We start from the raw sequence: 24,377 nt of genomic DNA on the forward strand, positions 1-24,377 counted from the left end.
CCTTAGACATTGTAAGTGCAGGGTAGCCATAAGAGTATATGGTCTGGGAGTCTGTCAAGCACGAACTCCACAGCACCATAATGGCTACACTGAAAACTGGGAAGTTTGGTATCAAACTTCTCAGCACAATAAATGCACACTGATGCCAGTGTACATTTTATTGTAAAATACACCACAGAGGGCACCTTAGAGGTGCCCCCTGAAACTTAACCGACTGTCTGTGTAGGCTGACTAGTTCCAGCAGCCTGCCACACCAGAGACATGTTGCTGGCCCCATGGGGAGAGTGCCTTTGTCACTCTGAGGCCAGTAACAAAGCCTGCACTGGGTGGAGATGCTAACACCTCCCCCAGGCAGGAGCTGTGACACCTGGCGGTGAGCCTCAAAGGCTCACCCCTTTGTCACAGCCCAGCAGGGCACTCCAGCTTAGTGGAGTTGCCCGCCCCCTCCGGCCACGGCCCCCACTTTTGGCGGCAAGGCTGGAGGGAACAAAGAAAGCAACAAGGAGGAGTCACTGGCCAGTCAGGACAGCCCCTAAGGTGTCCTGAGCTGAAGTGACTCTAACTTTTAGAAATCCTCCATCTTGCAGATGGAGGATTCCCCCAATAGGGTTAGGATTGTGACCCCCTCCCCTTGGGAGGAGGCACAAAGAGGGTGTACCCACCCTCAGGGCTAGTAGCTATTGGCTACTAACCCCCCAGACCTAAACACGCCCTTAAATTTAGTATTTAAGGGCTACCCTGAACCCTGGAAAATTAGATTCCTGCAACTACAAGAAGAAGGACTGCCTAGCTGAAAACCCCTGCAGAGGAAGACCAGAAGACGACAACTGCCTTGGCTCCAGAAACTCACCGGCCTGTCTCCTGCCTTCCAAAGATCCTGCTCCAGCGACGCCTTCCAAAGGGACCAGCGACCTCGACATCCTCTGAGGACTGCCCCTGCTTCGAAAAGACAAGAAACTCCCGAGGACAGCGGACCTGCTCCAAGAAAAGCTGCAACTTTGTTTCCAGCAGCTTTAAAGAACCCTGCAAGCTCCCCGCAAGAAGCGTGAGACTTGCAACACTGCACCCGGCAACCCCGACTCGGCTGGTGGCGATCCAACACCTCAGGAGGGACCCCAGGACTACTCTAAGACTGTGAGTACAAAAACCTGTCCCCCCTGAGCCCCCACAGCGCCGCCTGCAGAGGGAATCCCGAGGCTTCCCCTGACCGCGACTCTTTGAATCCTAAGTCCCGACACCTGGGAGAGACCCTGCACCCGCAGCCCCCAGGACCTGAAGGACCGGACTTTCACTGAAGGAGTGACCCCCAGGAGTCCCTCTCCCTTGACCAAGTGGAGGTTTCCCCGAGGAACCCCCCCCTTGCCTGCCTGCAGCGCTGAAGAGATCCCTAGATCTCCCATTGACTTCCATTACAAACCCGACGCTTGTTTCTACACTGCACCCGGCCGCCCCCGCGCTGCTGAGGGTGAAATTTCTGTGTGGGCTTGTGTCCCCCCCGGTGCCCTACAAAACCCCCCTGGTCTGCCCTCCGAAGACGCGGGTACTTACCTGCAAGCAGACCGGAACCGGGGCACCCCCTTCTCTCCATTCTAGCCTATGTGTTTTGGGCACCACTTTGAACTCTGCACCTGACCGGCCCTGAGCTGCTGGTGTGGTGACTTTGGGGTTGCTCTGAACCCCCAACGGTGGGCTACCTTGGACCAAGAACTAAGCCCTGTAAGTGCCTTACTTACCTGGTTAACCCAACAAATACTTACCTCCCCTAGGAACTGTGAAAATTGCACTAAGTGTCCACTTTTAAAACAGCTATTTGTGAATAACTTGAAAAGTATACATGCAATTTTGATGATTTGAAGTTCCTAAAGTACTTACCTGCAATACCTTTCGAATGAGATATCACATGTAGAATTTGAACCTGTGGTTCTTAAAATAAACTAAGAAAAGATATTTTTCTATACAAAAACCTATTGGCTGGATTTGTCTCTGAGTGTGTGTACCTCATTTATTGTCTATGTGTATGTACAACAAATGCTTAACACTACTCCTTGGATAAGCCTACTGCTCGACCACACTACCACAAAATAGAGCATTAGTATTATCTATTTTTACCACTATTTTACCTCTAAGGGGAACCCTTGGACTCTGTGCATGCTATTCCTTACTTTGAAATAGCACATACAGAGCCAACTTCCTACATTGGTGGATCAGCGGTGGGGTACAAGACTTTGCATTTGCTGGACTACTCAGCCAATACCTGATCACACGACAAATTCCAAAATTGTCATTAGAAATTCATTTTTGCAATTTGAAATTTTTCTAAATTCTTAAAAGTCCTGCTAGGGCCTTGTGTGTTAAGTCCCTGTTTAGCATTGTCTTTTAGAGTTTAAAAGTTTGTTAAAAGTTTGAAATTAGATTCTAGAAACAGTTTTAGATTCTTTAAAAAGTCTTCCAACTCTTAGCAAAAAAATGTCTGATACAGAGATGAATGTGGTGGAACTCGACACCACACCTTACCTCCATCTTAAGATGAGGGAGCTAAGGTCTCTCTGTAATATCAAAAAAATAACCATTGGCTCCAGACCTACCAAAATACAGCTCCAGGAGCTGTTGGCAGAGTTTGAAAAAGCCAACCCCTCTGATGATGACCTCACAGAGGAAGAAATTAGTGACTTGGAGGCCAATGTCCCTCCTCCAGTCCTAAATAGGGAGAACAGGACCCCTCAAGTCCTGTCTCCAACTGTGTTAGTCAGAAATAGTGAGTCCCTCACAGGAGGGTCCCACATTTCTGAAATCACTGAGGATGCTCTCAGTGAAGATGACCTCCTGTTAGCCAGGATGGCCAAAAGATTGGCTTTAGAGAGACAGCTCCTAGCCATAGAAAGGGAAAGACAAGAGATGGGCCTAGGACCCATCAATGGTGGCAGCAATATAAATAGGGTCAGAGATTCTCCTGACATGTTAAAAATCCCCAAAGGGATTGTGACAAAATATGAAGATGGTGATGACATCACCAAGTGGTTCACAGCTTTTGAGAGGGCTTGTGTAACCAGAAAAGTGAACAGATCTCACTGGGGTGCTCTCCTTTGGGAAATGTTCACTGGAAAGTGTAGGGATAGACTCCTCACACTCTCTGGAAAAGATGCAGAATCTTATGACCTCATGAAGGGTACCCTGATTGAGGGCTTTGGATTCTCCACTGAGGAGTACAGGATTAGGTTCAGGGGGGCTCAAAAATCCTCGAGCCAGACCTGGGTTGACTTTGTTGACTACTCAGTGAAAACACTAGATGGTTGGATTCAAGGCAGTGGTGTAAGTAATTATGATGGGCTGTACAATTTATTTGTGAAAGAACACCTGTTAAGTAATTGTTTCAATGATAAACTGCATCAGCATCTGGTAGACCTAGGACCAATTTCTCCCCAAGAATTGGGAAAGAAGGCGGACCATTGGGTCAAGACAAGGGTGTCCAAGACTTCAACAGGGGGTGACCAAAAGAAAGGGGTCACAAAGACTCCCCAGGGGAAGGGTGATGAGACAACCAAAACTAAAAATAGTAAAGAGTCTTCTACAGGCCCCCAAAAACCTGCACAGGAGGGTGGGCCCAGAGCCTCTTCACAAAACAATGGGTACAAGGGTAAAAACTTTGATCCCAAAAAGGCCTGGTGTCATAGCTGTAAACAGCATGGACACCAAACTGGAGACAAGGCCTGTCCCAAGAAAGGTTCCACTCCAAACTCCCATCCAGGTAACACTGGTATGGCTAGTCTCCAAGTGGGATCAACAGTGTGCCCAGAGCAAATCAGGGTCCACACTGAAGCTACTCTAGTTTCTGAGGGTGGGGTGGATTTAGCCACACTAGCTGTCTGGCCGCCTAACATGCAACAATACAGACAGCAACTCTTAATTAATGGGACTAGAATAGAGGGCCTGAGGGATACAGGTGCCAGTGTCACCATGGTGACAGAGAAACTGGTTTCCCCTGGCCAATACCTGACTGGAAAAACTTACACAGTCACCAACGCTGACAATCAGAGAAAAGTACATCCCATGGCAATGGTTACTTTAGAATGGGGAGGGGTCAATGGCCTGAAACAGGTGGTGGTCTCCTCAAATATCCCAGTGGACTGTCTGCTTGGAAATGACCTGGAGTCCTCAGCATGGGCTGAGGTAGAACTAAAAACCCATGCAGCAATGCTGGGTATCCCTGAACTGGTGTGTGTGAAAACAAGAGCACAATGCAAGGCACAGGGTGAAAAAGTAGAGCTGGAGTCTGGAAAAATGGCCCAGCCTACCAAGAGAACAGGAAAGTCAGTTGGGAAACCAACTGCAACACAGCAAAAGAAAGGGAACCTCTCTTCTCAGGAAGAAGTTCTGCCCTCGGAGGGAACTGAGCCTTTGGAGCTTGAACCTTATCAGGTTGAGCTCTTGGGCCCAGGGGGACCCTCAAGGGAGGAGCTGTGTAAGGGGCAAGAAACCTGTCCCTCTCTTGAAGGCCTTAGGCAGCAAGCTGCTGAAGAGTCCAAAGGCAAGAAAAATGGAACACATACGGTCTATTGGGAAGATGGACTCCTGTACACTGAGGCCAGAGACCCCAAACCTGGTGCCACTAGGAGAGTGGTAGTGCCTCAGCTGTTCAGGAAGTTCATCCTAACACTGGCCCATGACATTCCCCTTGCTGGACATTTGGGACAAACCAAGACGTGGGAGAGGTTAGTCAACCACTTCTACTGGCCCAATATGTCCAACATGGTTAAGGAGTTTTGCCTCTCCTGCCCCACCTGTCAAGCCAGTGGTAAGACAGGTGGGCATCCAAAGGCCCCCCTCATTCCACTTCCAGTGGTGGGGGTTCCCTTTGAAAGAGTGGGTGTGGACATAGTTGGTCCACTAGAACCTCCCACAGCCTCAGGAAATATGTATATCTTGGTAGTAGTGGATCATGCTACCAGGTATCCTGAAGCTATTCCCCTTAGGTCGACTACTGCCCCTGCAGTAGCCAAGGCCCTCATTGGTATCTTTACCAGAGTGGGTTTCCCTAAGGAGGTGGTGTCTGACAGAGGTACCAACTTCATGTCAGCATACCTAAAGCACATGTGGAATGAGTGTGGAGTGACTTATAAATTCACTACACCATACCATCCACAAACTAATGGCTTGGTTGAGAGATTCAACAAGACATTAAAAGGCATGATCATGGGGCTCCCAGAAAAACTCAAAAGGAGATGGGATGTCCTCTTGCCATGTCTGCTTTTCGCTTACAGAGAGGTGCCACAGAAGGGAGTAGGATTCTCACCCTTTGAACTTCTGTTTGGTCATCCTGTAAGGGGACCACTTGCCCTTGTTAAAGAAGGCTGGGAGAGACCTCTCCATGAGCCTAAACAGGACATAGTGGACTATGTACTTGGCCTTCGCTCTAGAATGGCAGAGTACATGGAAAAGGCAACCAAAAACCTTGAGGCCAGCCAACAGCTCCAGAAGTTTTGGTATGACCAAAAGGCTGCACTGGTTGAGTTCCAACCAGGGCAGAAAGTCTGGGTTCTGGAGCCTGTGGCTCCCAGGGCACTCCAGGACAAATGGAGTGGCCCTTACCCAGTGCTAGAAAGGAAGAGTCAGGTCACCTACCTGGTGGACCTGGGCACAAGCAGGAGCCCCAAGAGGGTGATCCATGTGAACCGCCTTAAGCTCTTCCATGACAGGGCTGATGTGAATCTGTTGATGGTAACAGATGAGGATCAGGAGGCAGAGAGTGAACCTCTCCTTGATCTTCTGTCATCAGACCCAAAAGATGGCACAGTAGATGGAGTGATCTACTCAGACACCCTCTCTGGCCAACAGCAAGCTGATTGTAGGAGAGTCCTACAACAGTTTCCTGAACTCTTCTCCTTAACCCCTGGTCAGACACACCTGTGTACCCATGATGTGGACACAGGAGACAGCATGCCTGTCAAAAACAAAATCTTTAGACAGTCTGACCATGTTAAGGAAAGCATCAAGGTGGAAGTCCACAAGATGCTGGAACTGGGAGTAATTGAGCGCTCTGACAGCCCCTGGGCTAGCCCAGTGGTCTTAGTCCCCAAACCTCACACCAAAGATGGAAAGAAAGAGATGAGGTTTTGTGTGGACTACAGAGGGCTCAATTCTGTCACCAAGACAGATGCTCATCCAATTCCAAGAGCTGATGAGCTCATAGATAAATTAGGTGCTGCCAAATTCTTAAGTACCTTTGACTTGACAGCAGGGTACTGGCAAATAAAAATGGCACCTGGAGCAAAAGAGAAAACAGCATTCTCCACACCTGATGGGCATTATCAGTTTACTGTTATGCCCTTTGGTTTAAAGAATGCCCCTGCCACCTTCCAAAGGTTGGTGAATCAAGTCCTTGCTGGCTTGGAGTCCTTTAGCACAGCTTATCTTGATGATATTGCTGTCTTTAGCTCCACCTGGCAGGATCACCTGGTCCACCTGAAGAAGGTTTTGAAGGCTCTGCAATCTGCAGGCCTCTCTATCAAGGCATCCAAATGCCAGATAGGGCAGGGAACTGTGGTTTACTTGGGACACCTTGTAGGTGGAGGCCAAGTTCAGCCACTCCAACCCAAGATCCAGACTATTCTGGACTGGGTAGCTCCAAAAACCCAGACTCAAGTCAGGGCATTCCTTGGCTTGACTGGGTATTACAGGAGGTTTGTGAAGGGATATGGATCCATTGTGACAGCCCTCACTGAACTCACCTCCAAGAAAATGCCCAAGAAAGTGAACTGGACTGTGGAATGCCAACAGGCCTTTGACACCCTGAAACAAGCAATGTGCTCAGCACCAGTTCTAAAAGCTCCAGATTATTCTAAGCAGTTCATTGTGCAGACTGATGCCTCTGAACATGGGATAGGGGCAGTTTTGTCCCAAACAAATGATGATGGCCTTGACCAGCCTGTTGCTTTCATTAGCAGGAGGTTACTCCCCAGGGAGCAGCGTTGGAGTGCCATTGAGAGGGAGGCCTTTGCTGTGGTTTGGTCCCTGAAGAAGCTGAGACCATACCTCTTTGGGACTCACTTCCTAGTTCAAACTGACCACAGACCTCTCAAATGGCTGATGCAAATGAAAGGTGAAAATCCTAAACTGTTGAGGTGGTCCATCTCCCTACAGGGAATGGACTTTATAGTGGAACACAGACCTGGGACTGCCCATGCCAATGCAGATGGCCTTTCCAGGTTCTTCCACTTAGAAAATGAAGACTCTCTTGGGAAAGGTTAGTCTCATCCTCTTTCGTTTGGGGGGGGGTTGTGTAAGGAAATGCCTCCTTGGCATGGTTGCCCCCTGACTTTTTGCCTTTGCTGATGCTATGTTTACAATTGAAAGTGTGCTGAGGCCTGCTAACCAGGCCCCAGCACCAGTGTTCTTTCCCTAACCTGTACTTTTGTATCCACAATTGGCAGACCCTGGCATCCAGATAAGTCCCTTGTAACTGGTACTTCTAGTACCAAGGGCCCTGATGCCAAGGAAGGTCTCTAAGGGCTGCAGCATGTCTTATGCCACCCTGGAGACCTCTCACTCAGCACAGACACACTGCTTGCCAGCTTGTGTGTGCTAGTGAGGACAAAACGAGTAAGTCGACATGGCACTCCCCTCAGGGTGCCATGCCAGCCTCTCACTGCCTATGCAGTATAGGTAAGACACCCCTCTAGCAGGCCTAACAGCCCTAAGGCAGGGTGCACTATACCATAGGTGAGGGTACCAGTGCATGAGCATGGTACCCCTACAGTGTCTAAACAAAACCTTAGACATTGTAAGTGCAGGGTAGCCATAAGAGTATATGGTCTGGGAGTCTGTCAAGCACGAACTCCACAGCACCATAATGGCTACACTGAAAACTGGGAAGTTTGGTATCAAACTTCTCAGCACAATAAATGCACACTGATGCCAGTGTACATTTTATTGTAAAATACACCACAGAGGGCACCTTAGAGGTGCCCCCTGAAACTTAACCGACTGTCTGTGTAGGCTGACTAGTTCCAGCAGCCTGCCACACCAGAGACATGTTGCTGGCCCCATGGGGAGAGTGCCTTTGTCACTCTGAGGCCAGTAACAAAGCCTGCACTGGGTGGAGATGCTAACACCTCCCCCAGGCAGGAGCTGTGACACCTGGCGGTGAGCCTCAAAGGCTCACCCCTTTGTCACAGCCCAGCAGGGCACTCCAGCTTAGTGGAGTTGCCCGCCCCCTCCGGCCACGGCCCCCACTTTTGGCGGCAAGGCTGGAGGGAACAAAGAAAGCAACAAGGAGGAGTCACTGGCCAGTCAGGACAGCCCCTAAGGTGTCCTGAGCTGAAGTGACTCTAACTTTTAGAAATCCTCCATCTTGCAGATGGAGGATTCCCCCAATAGGGTTAGGATTGTGACCCCCTCCCCTTGGGAGGAGGCACAAAGAGGGTGTACCCACCCTCAGGGCTAGTAGCCATTGGCTACTAACCCCCCAGACCTAAACACGCCCTTAAATTTAGTATTTAAGGGCTACCCTGAACCCTGGAAAATTAGATTCCTGCAACTACAAGAAGAAGGACTGCCTAGCTGAAAACCCCTGCAGAGGAAGACCAGAAGACGACAACTGCCTTGGCTCCAGAAACTCACCGGCCTGTCTCCTGCCTTCCAAAGATCCTGCTCCAGCGACGCCTTCCAAAGGGACCAGCGACCTCGACATCCTCTGAGGACTGCCCCTGCTTCGAAAAGACAAGAAACTCCCGAGGACAGCGGACCTGCTCCAAGAAAAGCTGCAACTTTGTTTCCAGCAGCTTTAAAGAACCCTGCAAGCTCCCCGCAAGAAGCGTGAGACTTGCAACACTGCACCCGGCAACCCCGACTCGGCTGGTGGCGATCCAACACCTCAGGAGGGACCCCAGGACTACTCTAAGACTGTGAGTACAAAAACCTGTCCCCCCTGAGCCCCCACAGCGCCGCCTGCAGAGGGAATCCCGAGGCTTCCCCTGACCGCGACTCTTTGAATCCTAAGTCCCGACACCTGGGAGAGACCCTGCACCCGCAGCCCCCAGGACCTGAAGGACCGGACTTTCACTGAAGGAGTGACCCCCAGGAGTCCCTCTCCCTTGACCAAGTGGAGGTTTCCCCGAGGAACCCCCCCCTTGCCTGCCTGCAGCGCTGAAGAGATCCCTAGATCTCCCATTGACTTCCATTACAAACCCGACGCTTGTTTCTACACTGCACCCGGCCGCCCCCGCGCTGCTGAGGGTGAAATTTCTGTGTGGGCTTGTGTCCCCCCCGGTGCCCTACAAAACCCCCCTGGTCTGCCCTCCGAAGACGCGGGTACTTACCTGCAAGCAGACCGGAACCGGGGCACCCCCTTCTCTCCATTCTAGCCTATGTGTTTTGGGCACCACTTTGAACTCTGCACCTGACCGGCCCTGAGCTGCTGGTGTGGTGACTTTGGGGTTGCTCTGAACCCCCAACGGTGGGCTACCTTGGACCAAGAACTAAGCCCTGTAAGTGCCTTACTTACCTGGTTAACCTAACAAATACTTACCTCCCCTAGGAACTGTGAAAATTGCACTAAGTGTCCACTTTTAAAACAGCTATTTGTGAATAACTTGAAAAGTATACATGCAATTTTGATGATTTGAAGTTCCTAAAGTACTTACCTGCAATACCTTTCGAATGAGATATCACATGTAGAATTTGAACCTGTGGTTCTTAAAATAAACTAAGAAAAGATATTTTTCTATACAAAAACCTATTGGCTGGATTTGTCTCTGAGTGTGTGTACCTCATTTATTGTCTATGTGTATGTACAACAAATGCTTAACACTACTCCTTGGATAAGCCTACTGCTCGACCACACTACCACAAAATAGAGCATTAGTATTATCTATTTTTACCACTATTTTACCTCTAAGGGGAACCCTTGGACTCTGTGCATGCTATTCCTTACTTTGAAATAGCACATACAGAGCCAACTTCCTACAGGACCCCTAGGCGACTCAGATGATGTGTCCACCCTGGGCTGACTTCTCCACGACGACGCCTGCAGATGGAATCCCGAGTGCTCCCCTGACCACGACAACACTGGACGAAGATAACTAACGCCAAAGGACCCACTGCACCGCAGCCCCCAGGCCTTGGGGAAATCGACTCCCAGTGCAGTGACTGTCAACAAGCGGCCCTCTTCCCTGGCCGCCCCAGTGCCCCTGAGGATGTGGGATTGGTGCCTACTTGGGGACCTTCCAGTGCTCCTCTAATCACCCCTGGTCTGCCCTCTGAGCCTCGGGTACTTACCTGCTGGTAGACCGAATTCAGAGTAGATAAAAATATTTTTTTCTATATAAAATCCTGTTGGTCTGGAGTTAAGTCATTGAGTGTGTTTATTCTATTGCTTGGGTCTGTACAACAAATGCTTAACACCACCCTCTGATAAGCCTAACTCCTCGACCACACTACCACAAATAGAACATTAGTATTATCTATTATTGCCTCTGTCAAGCCTCTTGGGAAACACCTGGACTCTGTGCACAGTATATATATTTGTGTTATAGTATATACAGAGCCAGCTTCCTACACTATTGCACTGTTTTCTATTGCTATTTATGCCTATTTCTGATTACGAGTGTACATATCTAGTGTGTTACCTCCTATTGGAGCGGTGCCTTTCTAGTACTCTTGGATAGTTGTCATGTAGGAATCTGGCTCTGTATATTCTATATCAAAATGAGATATAGTGCTTCCTTGGGCACTAATCCGAGGCTTGAGTCTTTGAGGATCACCGCTAAGTGTTACAGTTCCTGTAGGTGTGCCCAGGATAGGCTTTGTTTCTGACCACAGAGTGCACAAAGGTACTCACCCCATGTGGCCAAAAACGTGTCTGAAAGTGGTAGGCTGGCACATACCGGTCAGTCCAACAATAGCAGTTTGGCTAACATCCAGGGGGAATCTCTAAGAAGCCTTCTGTGTGCATTTTTTTATACATCCCACACTGGCATCAGTGTGGGTTTATTGTGCTGAGAAGTTTGATTCTAAACTTCCTAGTATTCACCGAAGCCATTATGGAGCTGGTCTGGTGTGGTGGGTACCCAAGGTACTTACACCTTATATTAGGTCCAGGTATCCTCTCTTAGTGAAGTGTAGCCAGTGTCTAGAAGACAGGCTCTCTAGAGGTAGCTGTGGATGAGCCTGCAAGGCTTATCTAGGAGACATGCAAAGCTCATGCAATACCATTGTCGTCACACAGCATATACACACATTTTCTGTCTGTTGTCAGTGTGTTTGACTGTGTCTACTGGGATGCTGCTAACCAGGACTCCAATAGTTTTGCTCTCTCCTCTAAATTGTACCTTTTTCTTGCCACCATTGGCATACTGCCCCACCCCCCATTTCCATGTAAGTAGCTCATATATGGTACCTAGGTACCCAGGCCATTGGGGTTCCAGGGGATCCCTATGCACTATAGCAGTTATTCTGACACCAATAGGGAGCACATGCAAAGGGTTCTGCAGGCCTGCCACTGCAGTCTGCATGAACCAGGTGCATGCACCAGTTTTCACTACAGATCACTGCACCAGGTCACTGTAAGTCACCTCTATAGTAGGCCCTCTCAGCCCAGAGGGCAGGGTGCAGGTACCTGTGTGTGAGGGCTCCCCTGCACTAGCAGAGGGGCTCCCACAAACTGCAGATCGATTTTCCTGGATTTTGTGAGTGCGGGACGCCATTTTACGCATGGTAGTGGCGTAGGTCAGTACCTATGTCTAGCTACATAATGGTAAATCCAAACCTGGGCATGTTTTGTATCAAACATGTTGGAATCACACCCCAGTACTATTGCAAGTACTGGAAGAATGAAGCCATGCACTCTGGGGGCTCCTTAGAGGACCTCCAGCATTGCTTCCACCAGTCTTAGAGGGTTTTCCGGGCAGGCTAGCTGCTGCCACCCCTCTGACAGGTTTCTGCCCTCCAACTGCTTGATCTGATCAAGCCCAGGAAGGCAGAACAAAGGCTTTACTTTGGGAGAGGGAGGTTAACACCCTCTCTCTTTGGAAAAAGGTGTGACTGGCTTCGGAGGGGTAGTCTCCCCAAGCCACTGGTTTGCTTTGAAGGGCACATTTGGTGCCCTCCATGCAAAAAACAGTCCACACCGGTTCAGGGACCCCCCCACAGTCCTTGCTCTGGCGCGAAACTGGAAAATAGACAGGGGAGTGACCACTCCCCTGTCTATCACCACCCCTGGGGTGGTGCCCAGAGCTCCTCCAGAGGATCCCTGGGTTCTGTCATCTTGAATCTAAGGTTGTCAGGGAACTCTGGGATCGATCATCTGAGTGGCCAGGCTAGACAGGTGACGTCGGAGCCCCCTCCTGATAGGTGCTTACCTGGTTAGGTGACCAATCTCCCTTTCAGGGCTATTTAGGGTCTCTCTTGGGTGGGTCCTCAGATTCGGCTTGCAAGACTCCATTAGGACTTCTCTGCAACCTTCACTCCGACTTCTGGACTCCGGAACTGTGACTGGAACCTCCAGGACCCGACAAGCTGCTTCCAAGAAGAAAGGACTCTTCAGCAACATTGTTACCAGGGCTCCTGCCAGCTTTGCAGCAATTTCCTCGCCGTGCATCCTCAGAAGACTGCAACTCTTCAGCCTGCACAAGAAGAAGGAATCTCCTTTGGTGTTAAGGAGTCACTCCCCTGCAATCGCAGGCACCTATGACAAGTGACGACGGGGTGCGTTGATCCCCTCTCCTCTCTGAGCTACATGAATCCTGCATCACGGGTGGTGGTCAGGAGTAGTCCTCTTCGTCCTCTGTACCAGCTGTCCAGCTTTGGTGGAGGTAAGCATTTGCCTTCCCAAGCAGGACAGTACTCCTGTGCACTGCGACTCTTGCAGCTGCCAAGGCTTGTTTGCATCTCCTCCAAGGGATCTTCAGGTGGTGTGTAGCTCCAGCACTCTATCCTGCAAAGCACAACCTCCTGCGTAGTTCTCCTGCAGTGTGGAATGCGCTTTTGTAGTGCTGCGTGGGCTCATTCTGCGACTTCTGTGCCCCTGTCCTGTGGGACTCCTGTGGGTGCTGCCTCTGTTCCAGTGACGCTGAAGGTCCCCTGTGACTCCCCCTCCTGGGTAGATTCCTCCTGGGCCTGGCTGGTTCCCGGCAGCACCTCTTTTCCACTAACTGCAAATTTGCCTTTGCCAAGGCTTGTTGGTGGAAATACTGCACCGACACCTGTCTGCAATCCTCCTTCCAGCAAGGGACATCTTCTGCGTCCATCTGGAACTCTTCTCCGGTTCCCGATCTGCAGTGCTGGCCTGTTCTTCATTACCGTCAACCAACTCCTGCATCCGCAGCTGGGTGGGTAGTGCCTCCTCGACTCCACTGTGACTTATGCACTAGTTTCTCTCTCTCCACAGGTCCTTTTTCTTCAGGAATCCACCGCTGTTTTTCTTTTAGTCTTCTCTGGGTGTCTTCTTTTTTTCCTTTTTGGTGGTTTGGGGAAAATAGTGTTTTACTCCTGCATTCCTGGTCCCTGAGGGGGGGGGGGGAGGTCTTCTGTTACTTACCTTTGTGGTTTCCTAGTACTCCCAGCTCTGCTCTACACATTGTATTTACCTAGGTGGGTGTACCTTCTTCGCATTCCTATTTTTTAGTATATGGTTTATGCTCCCCTAAGGTCACTGTTGGTTATTACTGTTTGCACTGTTTTCTAACCTTTTCTATGTCTATTTCTGATTGCTAGTGTCCATATTTAGTGCAGTACCTCCTAATGTGGGGCACCTGTCTAGAATTTTGTGGTGATTTGTGCCAAAAGTAAAGTACCTTTATTTTTGTACAACTGAGTGTTTACTGAGTGTTTTCTTTCACGTGCGTAAGTGCTGTGTGACTACAGAGGTATTGCATGAGCTTTGAATGTCTCCTAGATAATCCTTGGCTGCTCATCCAGAGCTACCTCTAGAGAGCCTGGCTTCTAGACACTGCCTACACTTCACTAAGAGGTGATACCTGGTATAAGGTGTAAGTACCATAGGTAACCACCACTCACCAGGCCAGCTTCCCACAGCCGCATACAAAACTGTGCTAATTTGGGGTACTGAGTATGGTCTACACAGGTTAACAAGAATCTAAGAAGGCATTTAATGGGCTGGTTTCCTAACTGCAACCATCTTGCGTTTTTAGTTGAATGTTAGCTTGTTGTTTCATGAGATAATGGATAGCTGACTAATTGGTAATTTGCATTAAAGATGCAATTGTGAATTCATTTTTTGGGAAATAATTTTCAGAGACCGTCGCAGGAGAAGGAGCAGAAGTCACACGAGGTCTCCAAAAACATCCAAACAGAAGAGAAGATCTTCCAGATCACCATCTCCAAGAAGGTATTTATTCATTTAGGTTTATAAACCTATTTAACATTGGGTGGGGGTGTGCATGTATAAAAAGTTGTGTGTATATTTATAAATTTAAAGAGAAAGCACAAATTAAAAACAAGTTATGGTTCCGCAAAAAAATTGTAACCACAGTCATGTTTTACTCTTGATCGACATATTTTGTTCATATTCCTTTTGGAAAGGGTAATTCTGAGCATAACCGTGACATCCTGTATTGGTATATGTTGTGTGCAGGTGAAAACCAGTGTCACCTTCCCAACCAGCCCTACCCCTTACCCCTGCTGAAACGTAACTAATCTTAAACTGATTTTCCAGTGAATTTATTTTTTTCCAAGAAAAAAAAGCTTGATCCGTTTCATACTTTGCCCCTGTATGGATGTACCCAGCCCCTTCAGAGCAGTCTCTAAATTCGCTGCACAAAATCTACAAAGGACTCTTGCTCCAAATGTGGCGTTCATGTTTTCTTTTTTTTTAAACAACTTAGGGATTCAAAGCACAAAATGCCACTATTTAATCTTGCATCTTTGTATTTCACTTGTGCTGCCTGTTTTTCAAACGCAAAGTAAAACAGAATGGTTTTCTGTTTTCATGTATCCATTCCAGTTTTCTCTGTATTAATAGGTTGGTGCTAATGAAGTCATGGGTTATACCATGATTATGCTTATTTTACTTATTCTTACTAATATGTTACACTTATTTTAAAATAGAGGCACTCACAGCAATTAAAAGAGACAAGTTTTAAGTTTCTTAGAGAAAACTTCGAGGGAGGTGCAAGTTCAGATTTCAGGAGGGCTGAGATAAGACTGTTCTCCTTGCCTAACCCGCTTCACCCAAGGCATAACCACAAGGCCAAGTTACATATGTGGAGGAAAATGCCACTGTTGGCATGGTTACCCCCTAACGTTTTGCCTTTTGTTGATACTAGTTATGATTGAAAGTGTGCTGGGACCCTGCTAACCAGGCCCCAGCACCAGTTTTCCTTTCCTAAACTGTACCTTTGTCTCCACAATTGGCACAGCCCCGGCACACAGATAAATCCCTTGTAAATGGTGCCCTTGGTACCAAAGGCCCTGTTGCCAGGAAGGTCTCTGAGGGCTGCAGCATGTATTATGCCACCCTGGGGACCCCTCACTCAGCACATGCACACTGCCTCACAGCTTGTGTGTGCTGGTGGGGAGAATAAGACTAAGTCGACATGGTAGTCCCCTCAGAGTACCATGCCCACAAACCACTGCCTGTGCATACGTAAGTCACCCCTCTAACAGGCCTTCCAGCCCTAAGGCAGGGTGCGCTATACCGCATGTGAGGGCATAGCTGCATGAGCACTATGCACCTACAGTGTCTAAGCAAATTCTTCGACATTGTAGGTGCAGGGTAGCCATAAAGAGTATATGGTATGGGAGTTTGTCAAACACAAACTCCACAGTTCCATAATGGCTACACTCATTACTGGGAAGTTTGGTACCAAACATCTCAGCACACAAAAAATCCACACTGATGCCAGTGTGGGATTTATTGAGAAATGCACACAGAGGTATTCTTCGAGATGTCCCCTGTATTTTTACCCAACCCTTCAGTGCAAGACTGACTGGTCTGTGCCAGCCTGCCACTGAGACGAGTTTCTGACCCCATGGGGTGTGAGCCTTTGTGCTCTCTGACGCCAGAAACAAAGCCTGCACTGGGTGGCGGTGCTTCACACCTCCCCCATGCAGGAACTATAACACCTAGCATTGAGCCTCAAAGGCTCAGGCTTAGTTTTAACATGCCCCAGGGCACTCCAGCTAGTGGAAATGCCCCCACCCCCCCCCCTCCCTGGACGCAGCCCCCACTTTTGGCGGCAAGTCCGGAGGAGATAATGAGAACAAGGAGGAGTCACCCACCAGTCAGGACAGCCCCTAAGGTGTCCTGAGTTGAGGTGACCCCTGCCTTAAATAATCCTCCATCTTGGTTTTGGAGGATTACCCCAATAGGAATAAGGATGTGCCCCCCTACCGTCAGGGAGGAGGCATAAAGAAGGTGTAGCCACCCTCCAGGACAGTAGCCATTGGCTACTGCCCCCAGACCTCGACACACCCCTAAATTGAATATTTAGGGGCGACCCTGAACCCAGGAAATCAGATTCCTGCTACCTGAAGAAAGACCTGAAAGCCCAGCAGAGACGACGGAGACAACAACTGACTTGGCCTCAGCCCTACTGGCCTCTCTCCAGACTCAAACAACCTGCACAGTGACTCATCCAGCAGGACCAGCAACCTCTGAGGACTCAGAGGACTGACCTGCACCTAAAGGGCCAAGAACCTCCAGAGGACAGCGGCTCTGTCCGGAAACAACAACAAAACAAGCAATTTTAAAGAGACTCCAACTTCCCGCCAGAAGTGTGAGTCTTCGCACTCTGCACCTGACTGCCCTGGCTCGAGTTTGGAGAAACCAACGCTGCAGAGAGGACTCCCAGGCGACTCCAACAACGTGGGCACCCTGAGTCGACCTCCCTGCTCCCCCACAGAGATGCCTGAAGTAAGGATCCAGAGGCTCCCCCTGACCGCGACTGCCTGTTAACAAAGGAACCTGACGCCTTGACACTGCACCCGCAGCCCCAGGGACTGAGAGGAACCAACTACCGGTGCAGGAGTGACCAGTAGGCGGCCCTCATCCTAGCTCAATCGGTGGCTGGCCCGAGAACCCCCCCTGTGCCCTGCCTGCATCGGCAGAGTGCAGTTTATACATGTAAGGAAATGCCTCCTTGGCATGGTTACCCCCTGACTTTTTGCCTTTGCTGATGCTATGTTTTGAATTGAAAGTGTGCTGAGGCCTGCTGTAAGGAAATGCCTCCTTGGCATGGCTACCCCCTGACTTTTTGCCTTTGCTGATGCTATGTTTTGAATTGAAAGTGTGCTGAGGCCTGCTAACCAGGCCCCAGCACCAGTGTTCTTTCCCTAACCTGTACTTTTGATTCCACAATTGGCACACCCTGGCACCCAGATAAGTCCCTTGTAACTGGTACCCCTGGTACCAAGGGCCCTGATGCCAGGGAAGGTCTCTAAGGGCTGCAGCATGTCTTATGCCACCCTGGAGACCCCTCACTCAGCACAGACACACTGCTTGCCAGCTTGTGTGTGCTGGTGAGAACAAAATGAGTAAGTCGACATGGCACTCCCCTCAGGGTGCCATGCCAGCCTCTCACTGCCTATGCAAGTATAGATAAGTCACCCCTCTAGCAGGCCTTACAGCCCTAAGGCAGGGTGCACTATACCATAGGTGAGGGCACCAGTGCATGAGCACTGTGCCCCTACAGTGTCTAAGCCAAACCTTAGACATTGTAAGTGCAGGGTAGCCAGAAGAGTATATGGTCTGGGAGTCTGTTTTACACAAACTCCACAGCACCATAATGGCTACACTGAAAACTGAGAAGTTTGGTATCAAACTTCTCAGCACAATAAATGCACACTGCTGCCAGTGTACATTTTATTGTAAAATGCACCTCAGAGGGCACCTTAGAGGTGCCCCCTGAAACCTTAAACGACTATCTGTGTAGGCTGACTGGTTCCAGCAGCCTGCCACAACCGAGACATGTTGCTGGCCCCATGGGGAGAGTGCCTTTGTCACTCTGAGGCCAGTAACAAAGCCTGCACTGGATGGAGATGCTAACACCTCCCCCAGGCAGGAGCTGTCACACCTGGCGGTGAGCCTCAAAGGCTCACCCCTTTGTGCCAGCACCGCAGGACACTCCAGCTAGTGGAGTTGCCCGCCCCCTCCGGCCACGGCCCCCACTTTTGGCGGCAAGGCCGGAGAAAATAATGAGAACAACAAGGAGGAGTCACTGGCCAGTCAGGACAGCCCCTAAGGTGTCCTGAGCTGAAGTGACTCTAACTTTTAGAAATCCTCCATCTTGCAGATGGAAGATTCCCCCAATAGGATTAGGGATGTGCCCCCCTCCCCTTGGGAGGAGGCACAAAGAGGGTGTACTCACCCTCAGGGCTAGTAGCCATTGGCTACTAACCCCCCAGACCTAAACACGCCCTTAAATTTAGTATTTAAGGGCTCCCCCGAACCTAAGAATTTAGATTCCTGAAACTACAAGAAGAAGAGGACTGCTGAGCTGAAAAACCCCTGCAGAGGAAGAACAGAAGACACCAACTGCTTTGGCCCCAGACTTACAGGCCTGTCTCCTGCCTTCCAAAGAAACCTGCTCCAGCGACGCTTTCCAAGGGACCAGCGACCTCTGAATCCTCTGAGGACTGCCCTGCTTCAAGAAAGACAAGAAACTCCAGAGGACAGCGGCACTGCTCCAAAAGAACTGCAACTTTGTTTCAAGGAGCAGATTTAAAGACCCTTGCAACTCCCCGCAAGAAGCGTGAGACTTGCAAAACTGCACCCGGCGACCCCGACTCGACTGGTGGAGAACCAACACCTCAGGGAGGACCCTCCGGCGACTCCAAGACTGTGAGTAACCAAAGTTGTCCCCCCTGAGCCCCCACAGCGACACCTGCAGAGGGAATCCCGAGGCTCCCCCTGACCGCGACTGCCTGAACTCCATTTCCCGACGGCTGGAAAAGACCCTTACTTACCTGCTGGCAGACTGGAACCGGGGCACCCCCTTCTCTCCATTGAAGCCTATGTGTTTTGGGCACCTCTTTGACCTCTGCACCTGACCGGCCCTGAGCTGCTGGTGTGGTAACTTTGGGGTTGCTCTGAACCCCCCAACGGTGGGCTACCTTGGACCCAAAACTGAGACCTGTAAGTGACCTACTTACCTGTTAAAAATAACAATACTTTACCTCCCCCAGGAACTGTGAAAATTGCACTAAGTGTCCACTTTCAAAACAGCTTATTGTGTTTTATGTAAAAAGTATACATGCTAATGTAATGATTCAAAGTTCCTAAAGTACTTACCTGCAATACCTTTCAAATGAGATATTACCTGTAGAATTTGAACCTGTGGTTCTTAAAATAAACTAAGAAAACATATTTTTCTATAACAAAACCTATTGGCTGGATTTGTCTCTGAGTGTGTGTTCCTCATTTATTGCCTGTGTGTATGTACAACAAATGCTTAACACTACTCCTTTGATAAGCCTACTGCTCGACCACACTACCACAAAATAGAGCATTGGTATTATCTCTTTTTGCCACTATCTTACCTCTAAGGGGAACCCTTGGACTCTGTGCATGCTATTCCTTACTTTGAAATAGCACATACAGAGCCAACTTCCTACAATACAGAAAAATGTTTTGTTAATTTATTTCTAGAACCGCAATGTAGGAAGTTGGCTCTGTATGCACTATTTCAAAGTAAGGAATAGTATGCACAGAGTCCAAGGGTTCCCCTTAGAGGTAAGATAGTGGCAAAAAGAGATAATTCTAATGCTCTATTTTGTGGTAGTGTGATCGAGCAGTAGGCTTATCAGAGGGTAGTGTTAAGCATTTGTTGTACACACACAGGCAATAAATGAGGAACACACACTCGGACAATTCCAGGCCAATAGGTTTTTGTATAGAAAAAAAACAATCGAAGATGGAGTCGACGCCCATGCGCAATGGAGACAAAAGGAGGAGTCACTCGGTCCCGTGACTCGAAAGACTTCTTCGAAGAAAAACAACTTGTAACACTCCAGCCCAACACCAGATGGCGAGCTATGCAAAACATGCGAATCTACAGCGACTGATGCCACGAACAGATGTACACTGGGTAAGTGACATTTTCATTCTTAGTTTATTTTAAGAACCACAGGTTCAATATTTACAAACAGTACTTCAAATGAAAGGTATTTCAGGTAGGTACTTTAGAAACTTTGAATTAACAAAATAGCATATACAATTTTCACATAAATGACATATAGCTATTTTAAAACTAGACACAGTGCAATTTTCAACAGTTCCTGGGGGAGGTAAGTGTTTGTTAGTTTTTGCAGGTAAGTAAACCACCTACGGGGTTCAAGTTTGGGTCCAAGGTAGCCCACCGTTGGGGGTTCAGAGCAACCCCAAAGTTACCACACCAGCAACTCAAGCCGGTCAGGTGCAGAGGTCAAAGTGGTGCCCAAAAAGCATAGGCTTCAATGGAGAAGGGGGTGCCCCGGTTCCAGTCTGCCAGCAGGTAAGTACCCGCGTGTAGGAAGTTGGCTCTGTATGCACTATTTCAAAGTAAGGAATAGTATGCACAGAGTCCAAGGGTTCCCCTTAGAGGCAAGATAGTGGCAAAAAGAGATAATACTAATGCTCTATTTTGTGGTAGTGTGGTCGAGCAGTAGGCTTATCAAAGGAGTAGTGTTAAGCATTTGTTGTACATACACACAGGCAATAAATGAGGAACACACACTCGAAGACAATTCCAGGCCAATAGGTTTTTGTATAGAAAAATATATTTTCTTAGTTTATTTTAAGAACCACAGGTTCGAATTCTACATGTAATATCTCATTTGAAAGGTATTGCAGGTAAGTACTTTAGGAACTTTGAATAATCACAATAGCAAATATACTTTTTACATAAAACACATATAGCTATTTTAAAAGTGGACACAGTGCAATTTTCAACAGTTCCTGGGGGAGGTAGGTTATTGTTAGTTTTTGCAGGTAAGTAAACCACCTACGGGGTTCAAATTGGGGTCCAAGGTAGCCCACCGTTGGGGGTTCAGAGCAACCCCAAAGTCACCACACCAGCAGCTCAGGGCCGGTCAGGTGCAGAGTTCAAAGTGGTGCCCAAAACACATAGGCTCCAATGGAGAAGGGGGTACCCCGGTTCCAGTCTGCCAGCAGGTAAGTACCCGCGTCTTCGGAGGGCAGACCAGGGGGGTTTTGTAGGGCACCAGTGGGGGGACACAAGTTAGCACAGAAAGTACACCCTCAGCGGCACTGGGGCGGCCGGGTGCAGTGTGCAAACATGCGTCGGGTTTTCAATAGGTTTCAATGGGAGACCAAGGGGTCTTCCTAGCGATGCAGGCAAGGGGGGGGGGGCTCCTCTGGGTAGCCACCACCTGGGCAAGGGAGAGGGCCTCCTGGGGGTCACTCCTGCACTGGAGTTCCGATCCTTCAGGTCCTGGGGGCTGCAGATGCAGGGTCTTTTCCAGGCGTCGGGATTTTGGATTCAGACAGTCGCGGTCAGGGGGAGCCTCGGGATTCCCTCTGCAGGCGTCGCTGTGGGGGCTCAGGGGGGGCAACTTTGGTTGCGCACAGTCTCAGTGTCGCCGGGGGGTCCTCCCTGTAGCGTTGTTTCTCGTCGAGTCGGGGTCGCCGGGTGCAGTATTGCAAGTCTCACGCTTCTTGCGGGGATTGCAGGAGCCTTTAAATCTGCTCCTCTGGAAACAAAGTTGCAGTCTTTGTTGAACAGGGCCGCTGTTCTCGGGAGTTTCTTGGTCTTTGGGAAGCAGGGCAGTCCTCTGATGTAGGAAGTTGGCTCTGTATGTGCTATTTCAAAGTAAGGAATAGCATGCACAGAGTCCAAGGGTTCCCCTTAGAGGTAGAATAGTGGTAAAAAGAGATAATACTAATGCTCTATTTTGTGGTAGTGTGGTCGAGCAGTAGGCTTATCCAAGGAGTAGTGTTAAGCATTTGTTGTACATACACCTAGACAATAAATGAGGTACACACACTCAGAGACAAATCCAGCCAATAGGTTTTGTATAGAAAAATATCTTTTCTTAGTTTATTTTAAGAACCACAGGTTCAAATTTAACATGTAATATCTTGTTTGAAAGGTATTGCAGGTAAGTACATTAGGAACTTTGAATCATTTCAATTGCATGTATACTTTTCAAGTTATTCACAAATAGCTATTTTAAAAGTGGACACTTAGTGCAATTTTCACAGTTCCTGGGGGAGGTAAGTTTTTGTTAGTTTTACCAGGTAAGTACGACACTTACAGGGTTCAGTTCTTGGTCCAAGGTAGCCCACCGTTGGGGGTTCAGAGCAACCCCAAAGTTGCCACACCAGCAGCTCAGGGCCGGTCAGGTGCAGAGTTCAAAGTGGTGCCCAAAACGCATAGGCTTCAATGGAGAGAAGGGGGTGCCCCGGTTCCAGTCTGCCAGCAGGTAAGTACCCGCGTCTTCGGGGGGCAGACCAGGGGGGTTTTGTAGGGCACCGGGGGGGGACACAAGCCCACACAGAAATTTCACCATCAGCGGCGCGGGGGCGGCCGGGTGCAGTGTTAGAACAAGCGTCGGGTTCGCAATGGAAGTCAATGAGAGATCAAGGGATCTCTTCAGCGCTGCAGGCAGGCAAGGGGGGGCTTCCTCGGGGAAACCTCCACTTGGGCAAGGGAGAGGGACTCCTGGGGGTCACTTCTGCAGTGAAAGTCCGGTCCTTCAGGTCCTGGGGGCTGCGGGTGCAGGGTCTTTTCCAGGCGTCGGGACTTAGGTTTCAGAGAGTCGCGGTCAGGGGAAGCCTCGGGATTCCGTCTGCAGGCGGCGCTGTGGGGGCTCAGGGGGGACAGGTTTTGGTACTCACAGTCGTAGAGTAGTCCGGGGGTCCTCCCTGAGGTGTTGGTTCTCCACCAGCCGAGTCGGGGTCGCCGGGTGCAGTGTTGCAAGTCTCACGCTTCTTGCGGGGAGATTGCAGGGTTCTTTAAAGCTGCTCCTTTGGATAAAGTTGCAGTCTTTTTGGAGCAGGTCCGCTGTCCTCGGGAGTTTCTTGTCGTCGTCGAAGCAGGGCAGTCCTCAGAGGATTCAGAGGTCGCTGGTCCCTTTGGAAGGCGTCGCTGGAGCAGAGTTCTTTGGAAGGCAGGAGACCGGCCGGTGAGTTTCTGGAGCCAAGGCAGTTGTTGTCTTCTGGTCTTCCTCTGCAGGGGTTTTCAGCTAGGCAGTCCTTCTTGTTGTTGCAGGAATCTGGTTTCTAGGTTCAGGGAGAGCCCTTAAATACTAAATTTAAGGGCGTTTTTAGGTCTGGGGGGTTAGTAGCCAATGGCTACTAGCCCTGAGGGTGGGTACACCCTCTTTGTGCCTCCTCCCAAGGGGAGGGGGTCACATCCCTAATCCTATTGGGGGAATCCTCCATCTGCAAGATGGAGGATTTCTAAAAGTTAGTCACCTCAGCTCAGGACACCTTAGGTGCTGTCCTGACTGGCCAGTGACTCCTCCTTGTTATTCTCATTATTTTCTCCGGCCTTGCCGCCAAAAGTGGGGGCCGGGGCCGGAGGGGGCGGGCAACTCCACTAGCTGGAGTGTCCTGGGGGGCTGTGACAAAGGGGTGAGCCTTTGAGGCTCACCGCCAGGTGTTACAGCTCCTGCCTGGGGGAGGTGTTAGCATCTCCACCCAGTGCAGGCTTTGTTACTGGCCTCAGAGTGACAAAGGCACTCTCCCCATGGGGCCAGCAACATGTCTTCTAGTGTGGCAGGCTGCTGGAACCAGTCAGCCTCCACAGATAGTCGGTTAAGTTTCAGGGGGCACCTCTAAGGTGCCCTCTGTGGTGTATTTTACAATAAAATGTACACTGGCATCAGTGTGCATTTATTGTGCTGAGAAGTTTGATACCAAACTTCCCAATTTTCAGTGTAGCCATTATGGTGCTGTGGAGTTCGTGTAAAACGGACTCCCAGACCATATACTCTTATGGCTACCCTGCACTTACAATGTCTAAGGTTTTGCTTAGACACTGTAGGGGCACAGTGCTCATGCACTGGTACCCTCACCTATGGTATAGTGCACCCTGCCTTAGGGCTGTAAGGCCTGCTAGAGGGGTGTCTTACCTATACTGCACAGGCAGTGAGAGGCTGGCATGGCACCCTGAGGGGAGTGCCATGTCGACTTACTCATTTTGTTCTCACTAGCACACACAAGCTGGTAAGCAGTGCGTCTGTGCTGGGTGAGGGGTCTCTAGGGTGGCATAATACATGCTGCAGCCCTTAGAGACCTTCCCTGGCATCAGGGCCCTTGGTACCAGAGGTACCAGTTACAAGGGACTTATCTGGGTGCCAGGGTGTGCCAATTGTGGGATCAAAAGTACAGGTTAGGGAAAGAACACTGGTGCTGGGGCCTGGTTAGCAGGCCTCAGCACACTTTCAATTCAAAACATAGCATCAGCAAAGGCAAAAAGTCA

At 49.5% G+C, this 24,377-nt stretch overlaps 1 protein-coding gene across 3 annotated transcripts in view; it reads left to right on the forward strand.

Moving 5' to 3' along the window:
* Nucleotides 1–24,377, forward strand: part of SREK1 (splicing regulatory glutamic acid and lysine rich protein 1) — a 423,414-nt gene that overhangs the window by 340,383 nt on the left and 58,654 nt on the right. For all 3 annotated transcript variants that reach the window (XM_069222929.1, XM_069222949.1, XM_069222938.1), the window contains one exon: nt 14,249–14,341. In XM_069222929.1, the coding sequence (XP_069079030.1) occupies nt 14,249–14,341 (93 nt within the window). The remainder of the gene's footprint in view (nt 1–14,248; nt 14,342–24,377) is intronic.

Source organism: Pleurodeles waltl, chromosome 1_1 (genome assembly GCF_031143425.1).
Source record: "Pleurodeles waltl isolate 20211129_DDA chromosome 1_1, aPleWal1.hap1.20221129, whole genome shotgun sequence".
In the NCBI taxonomy this organism is placed as follows: Eukaryota; Metazoa; Chordata; class Amphibia; order Caudata; family Salamandridae; genus Pleurodeles; species Pleurodeles waltl.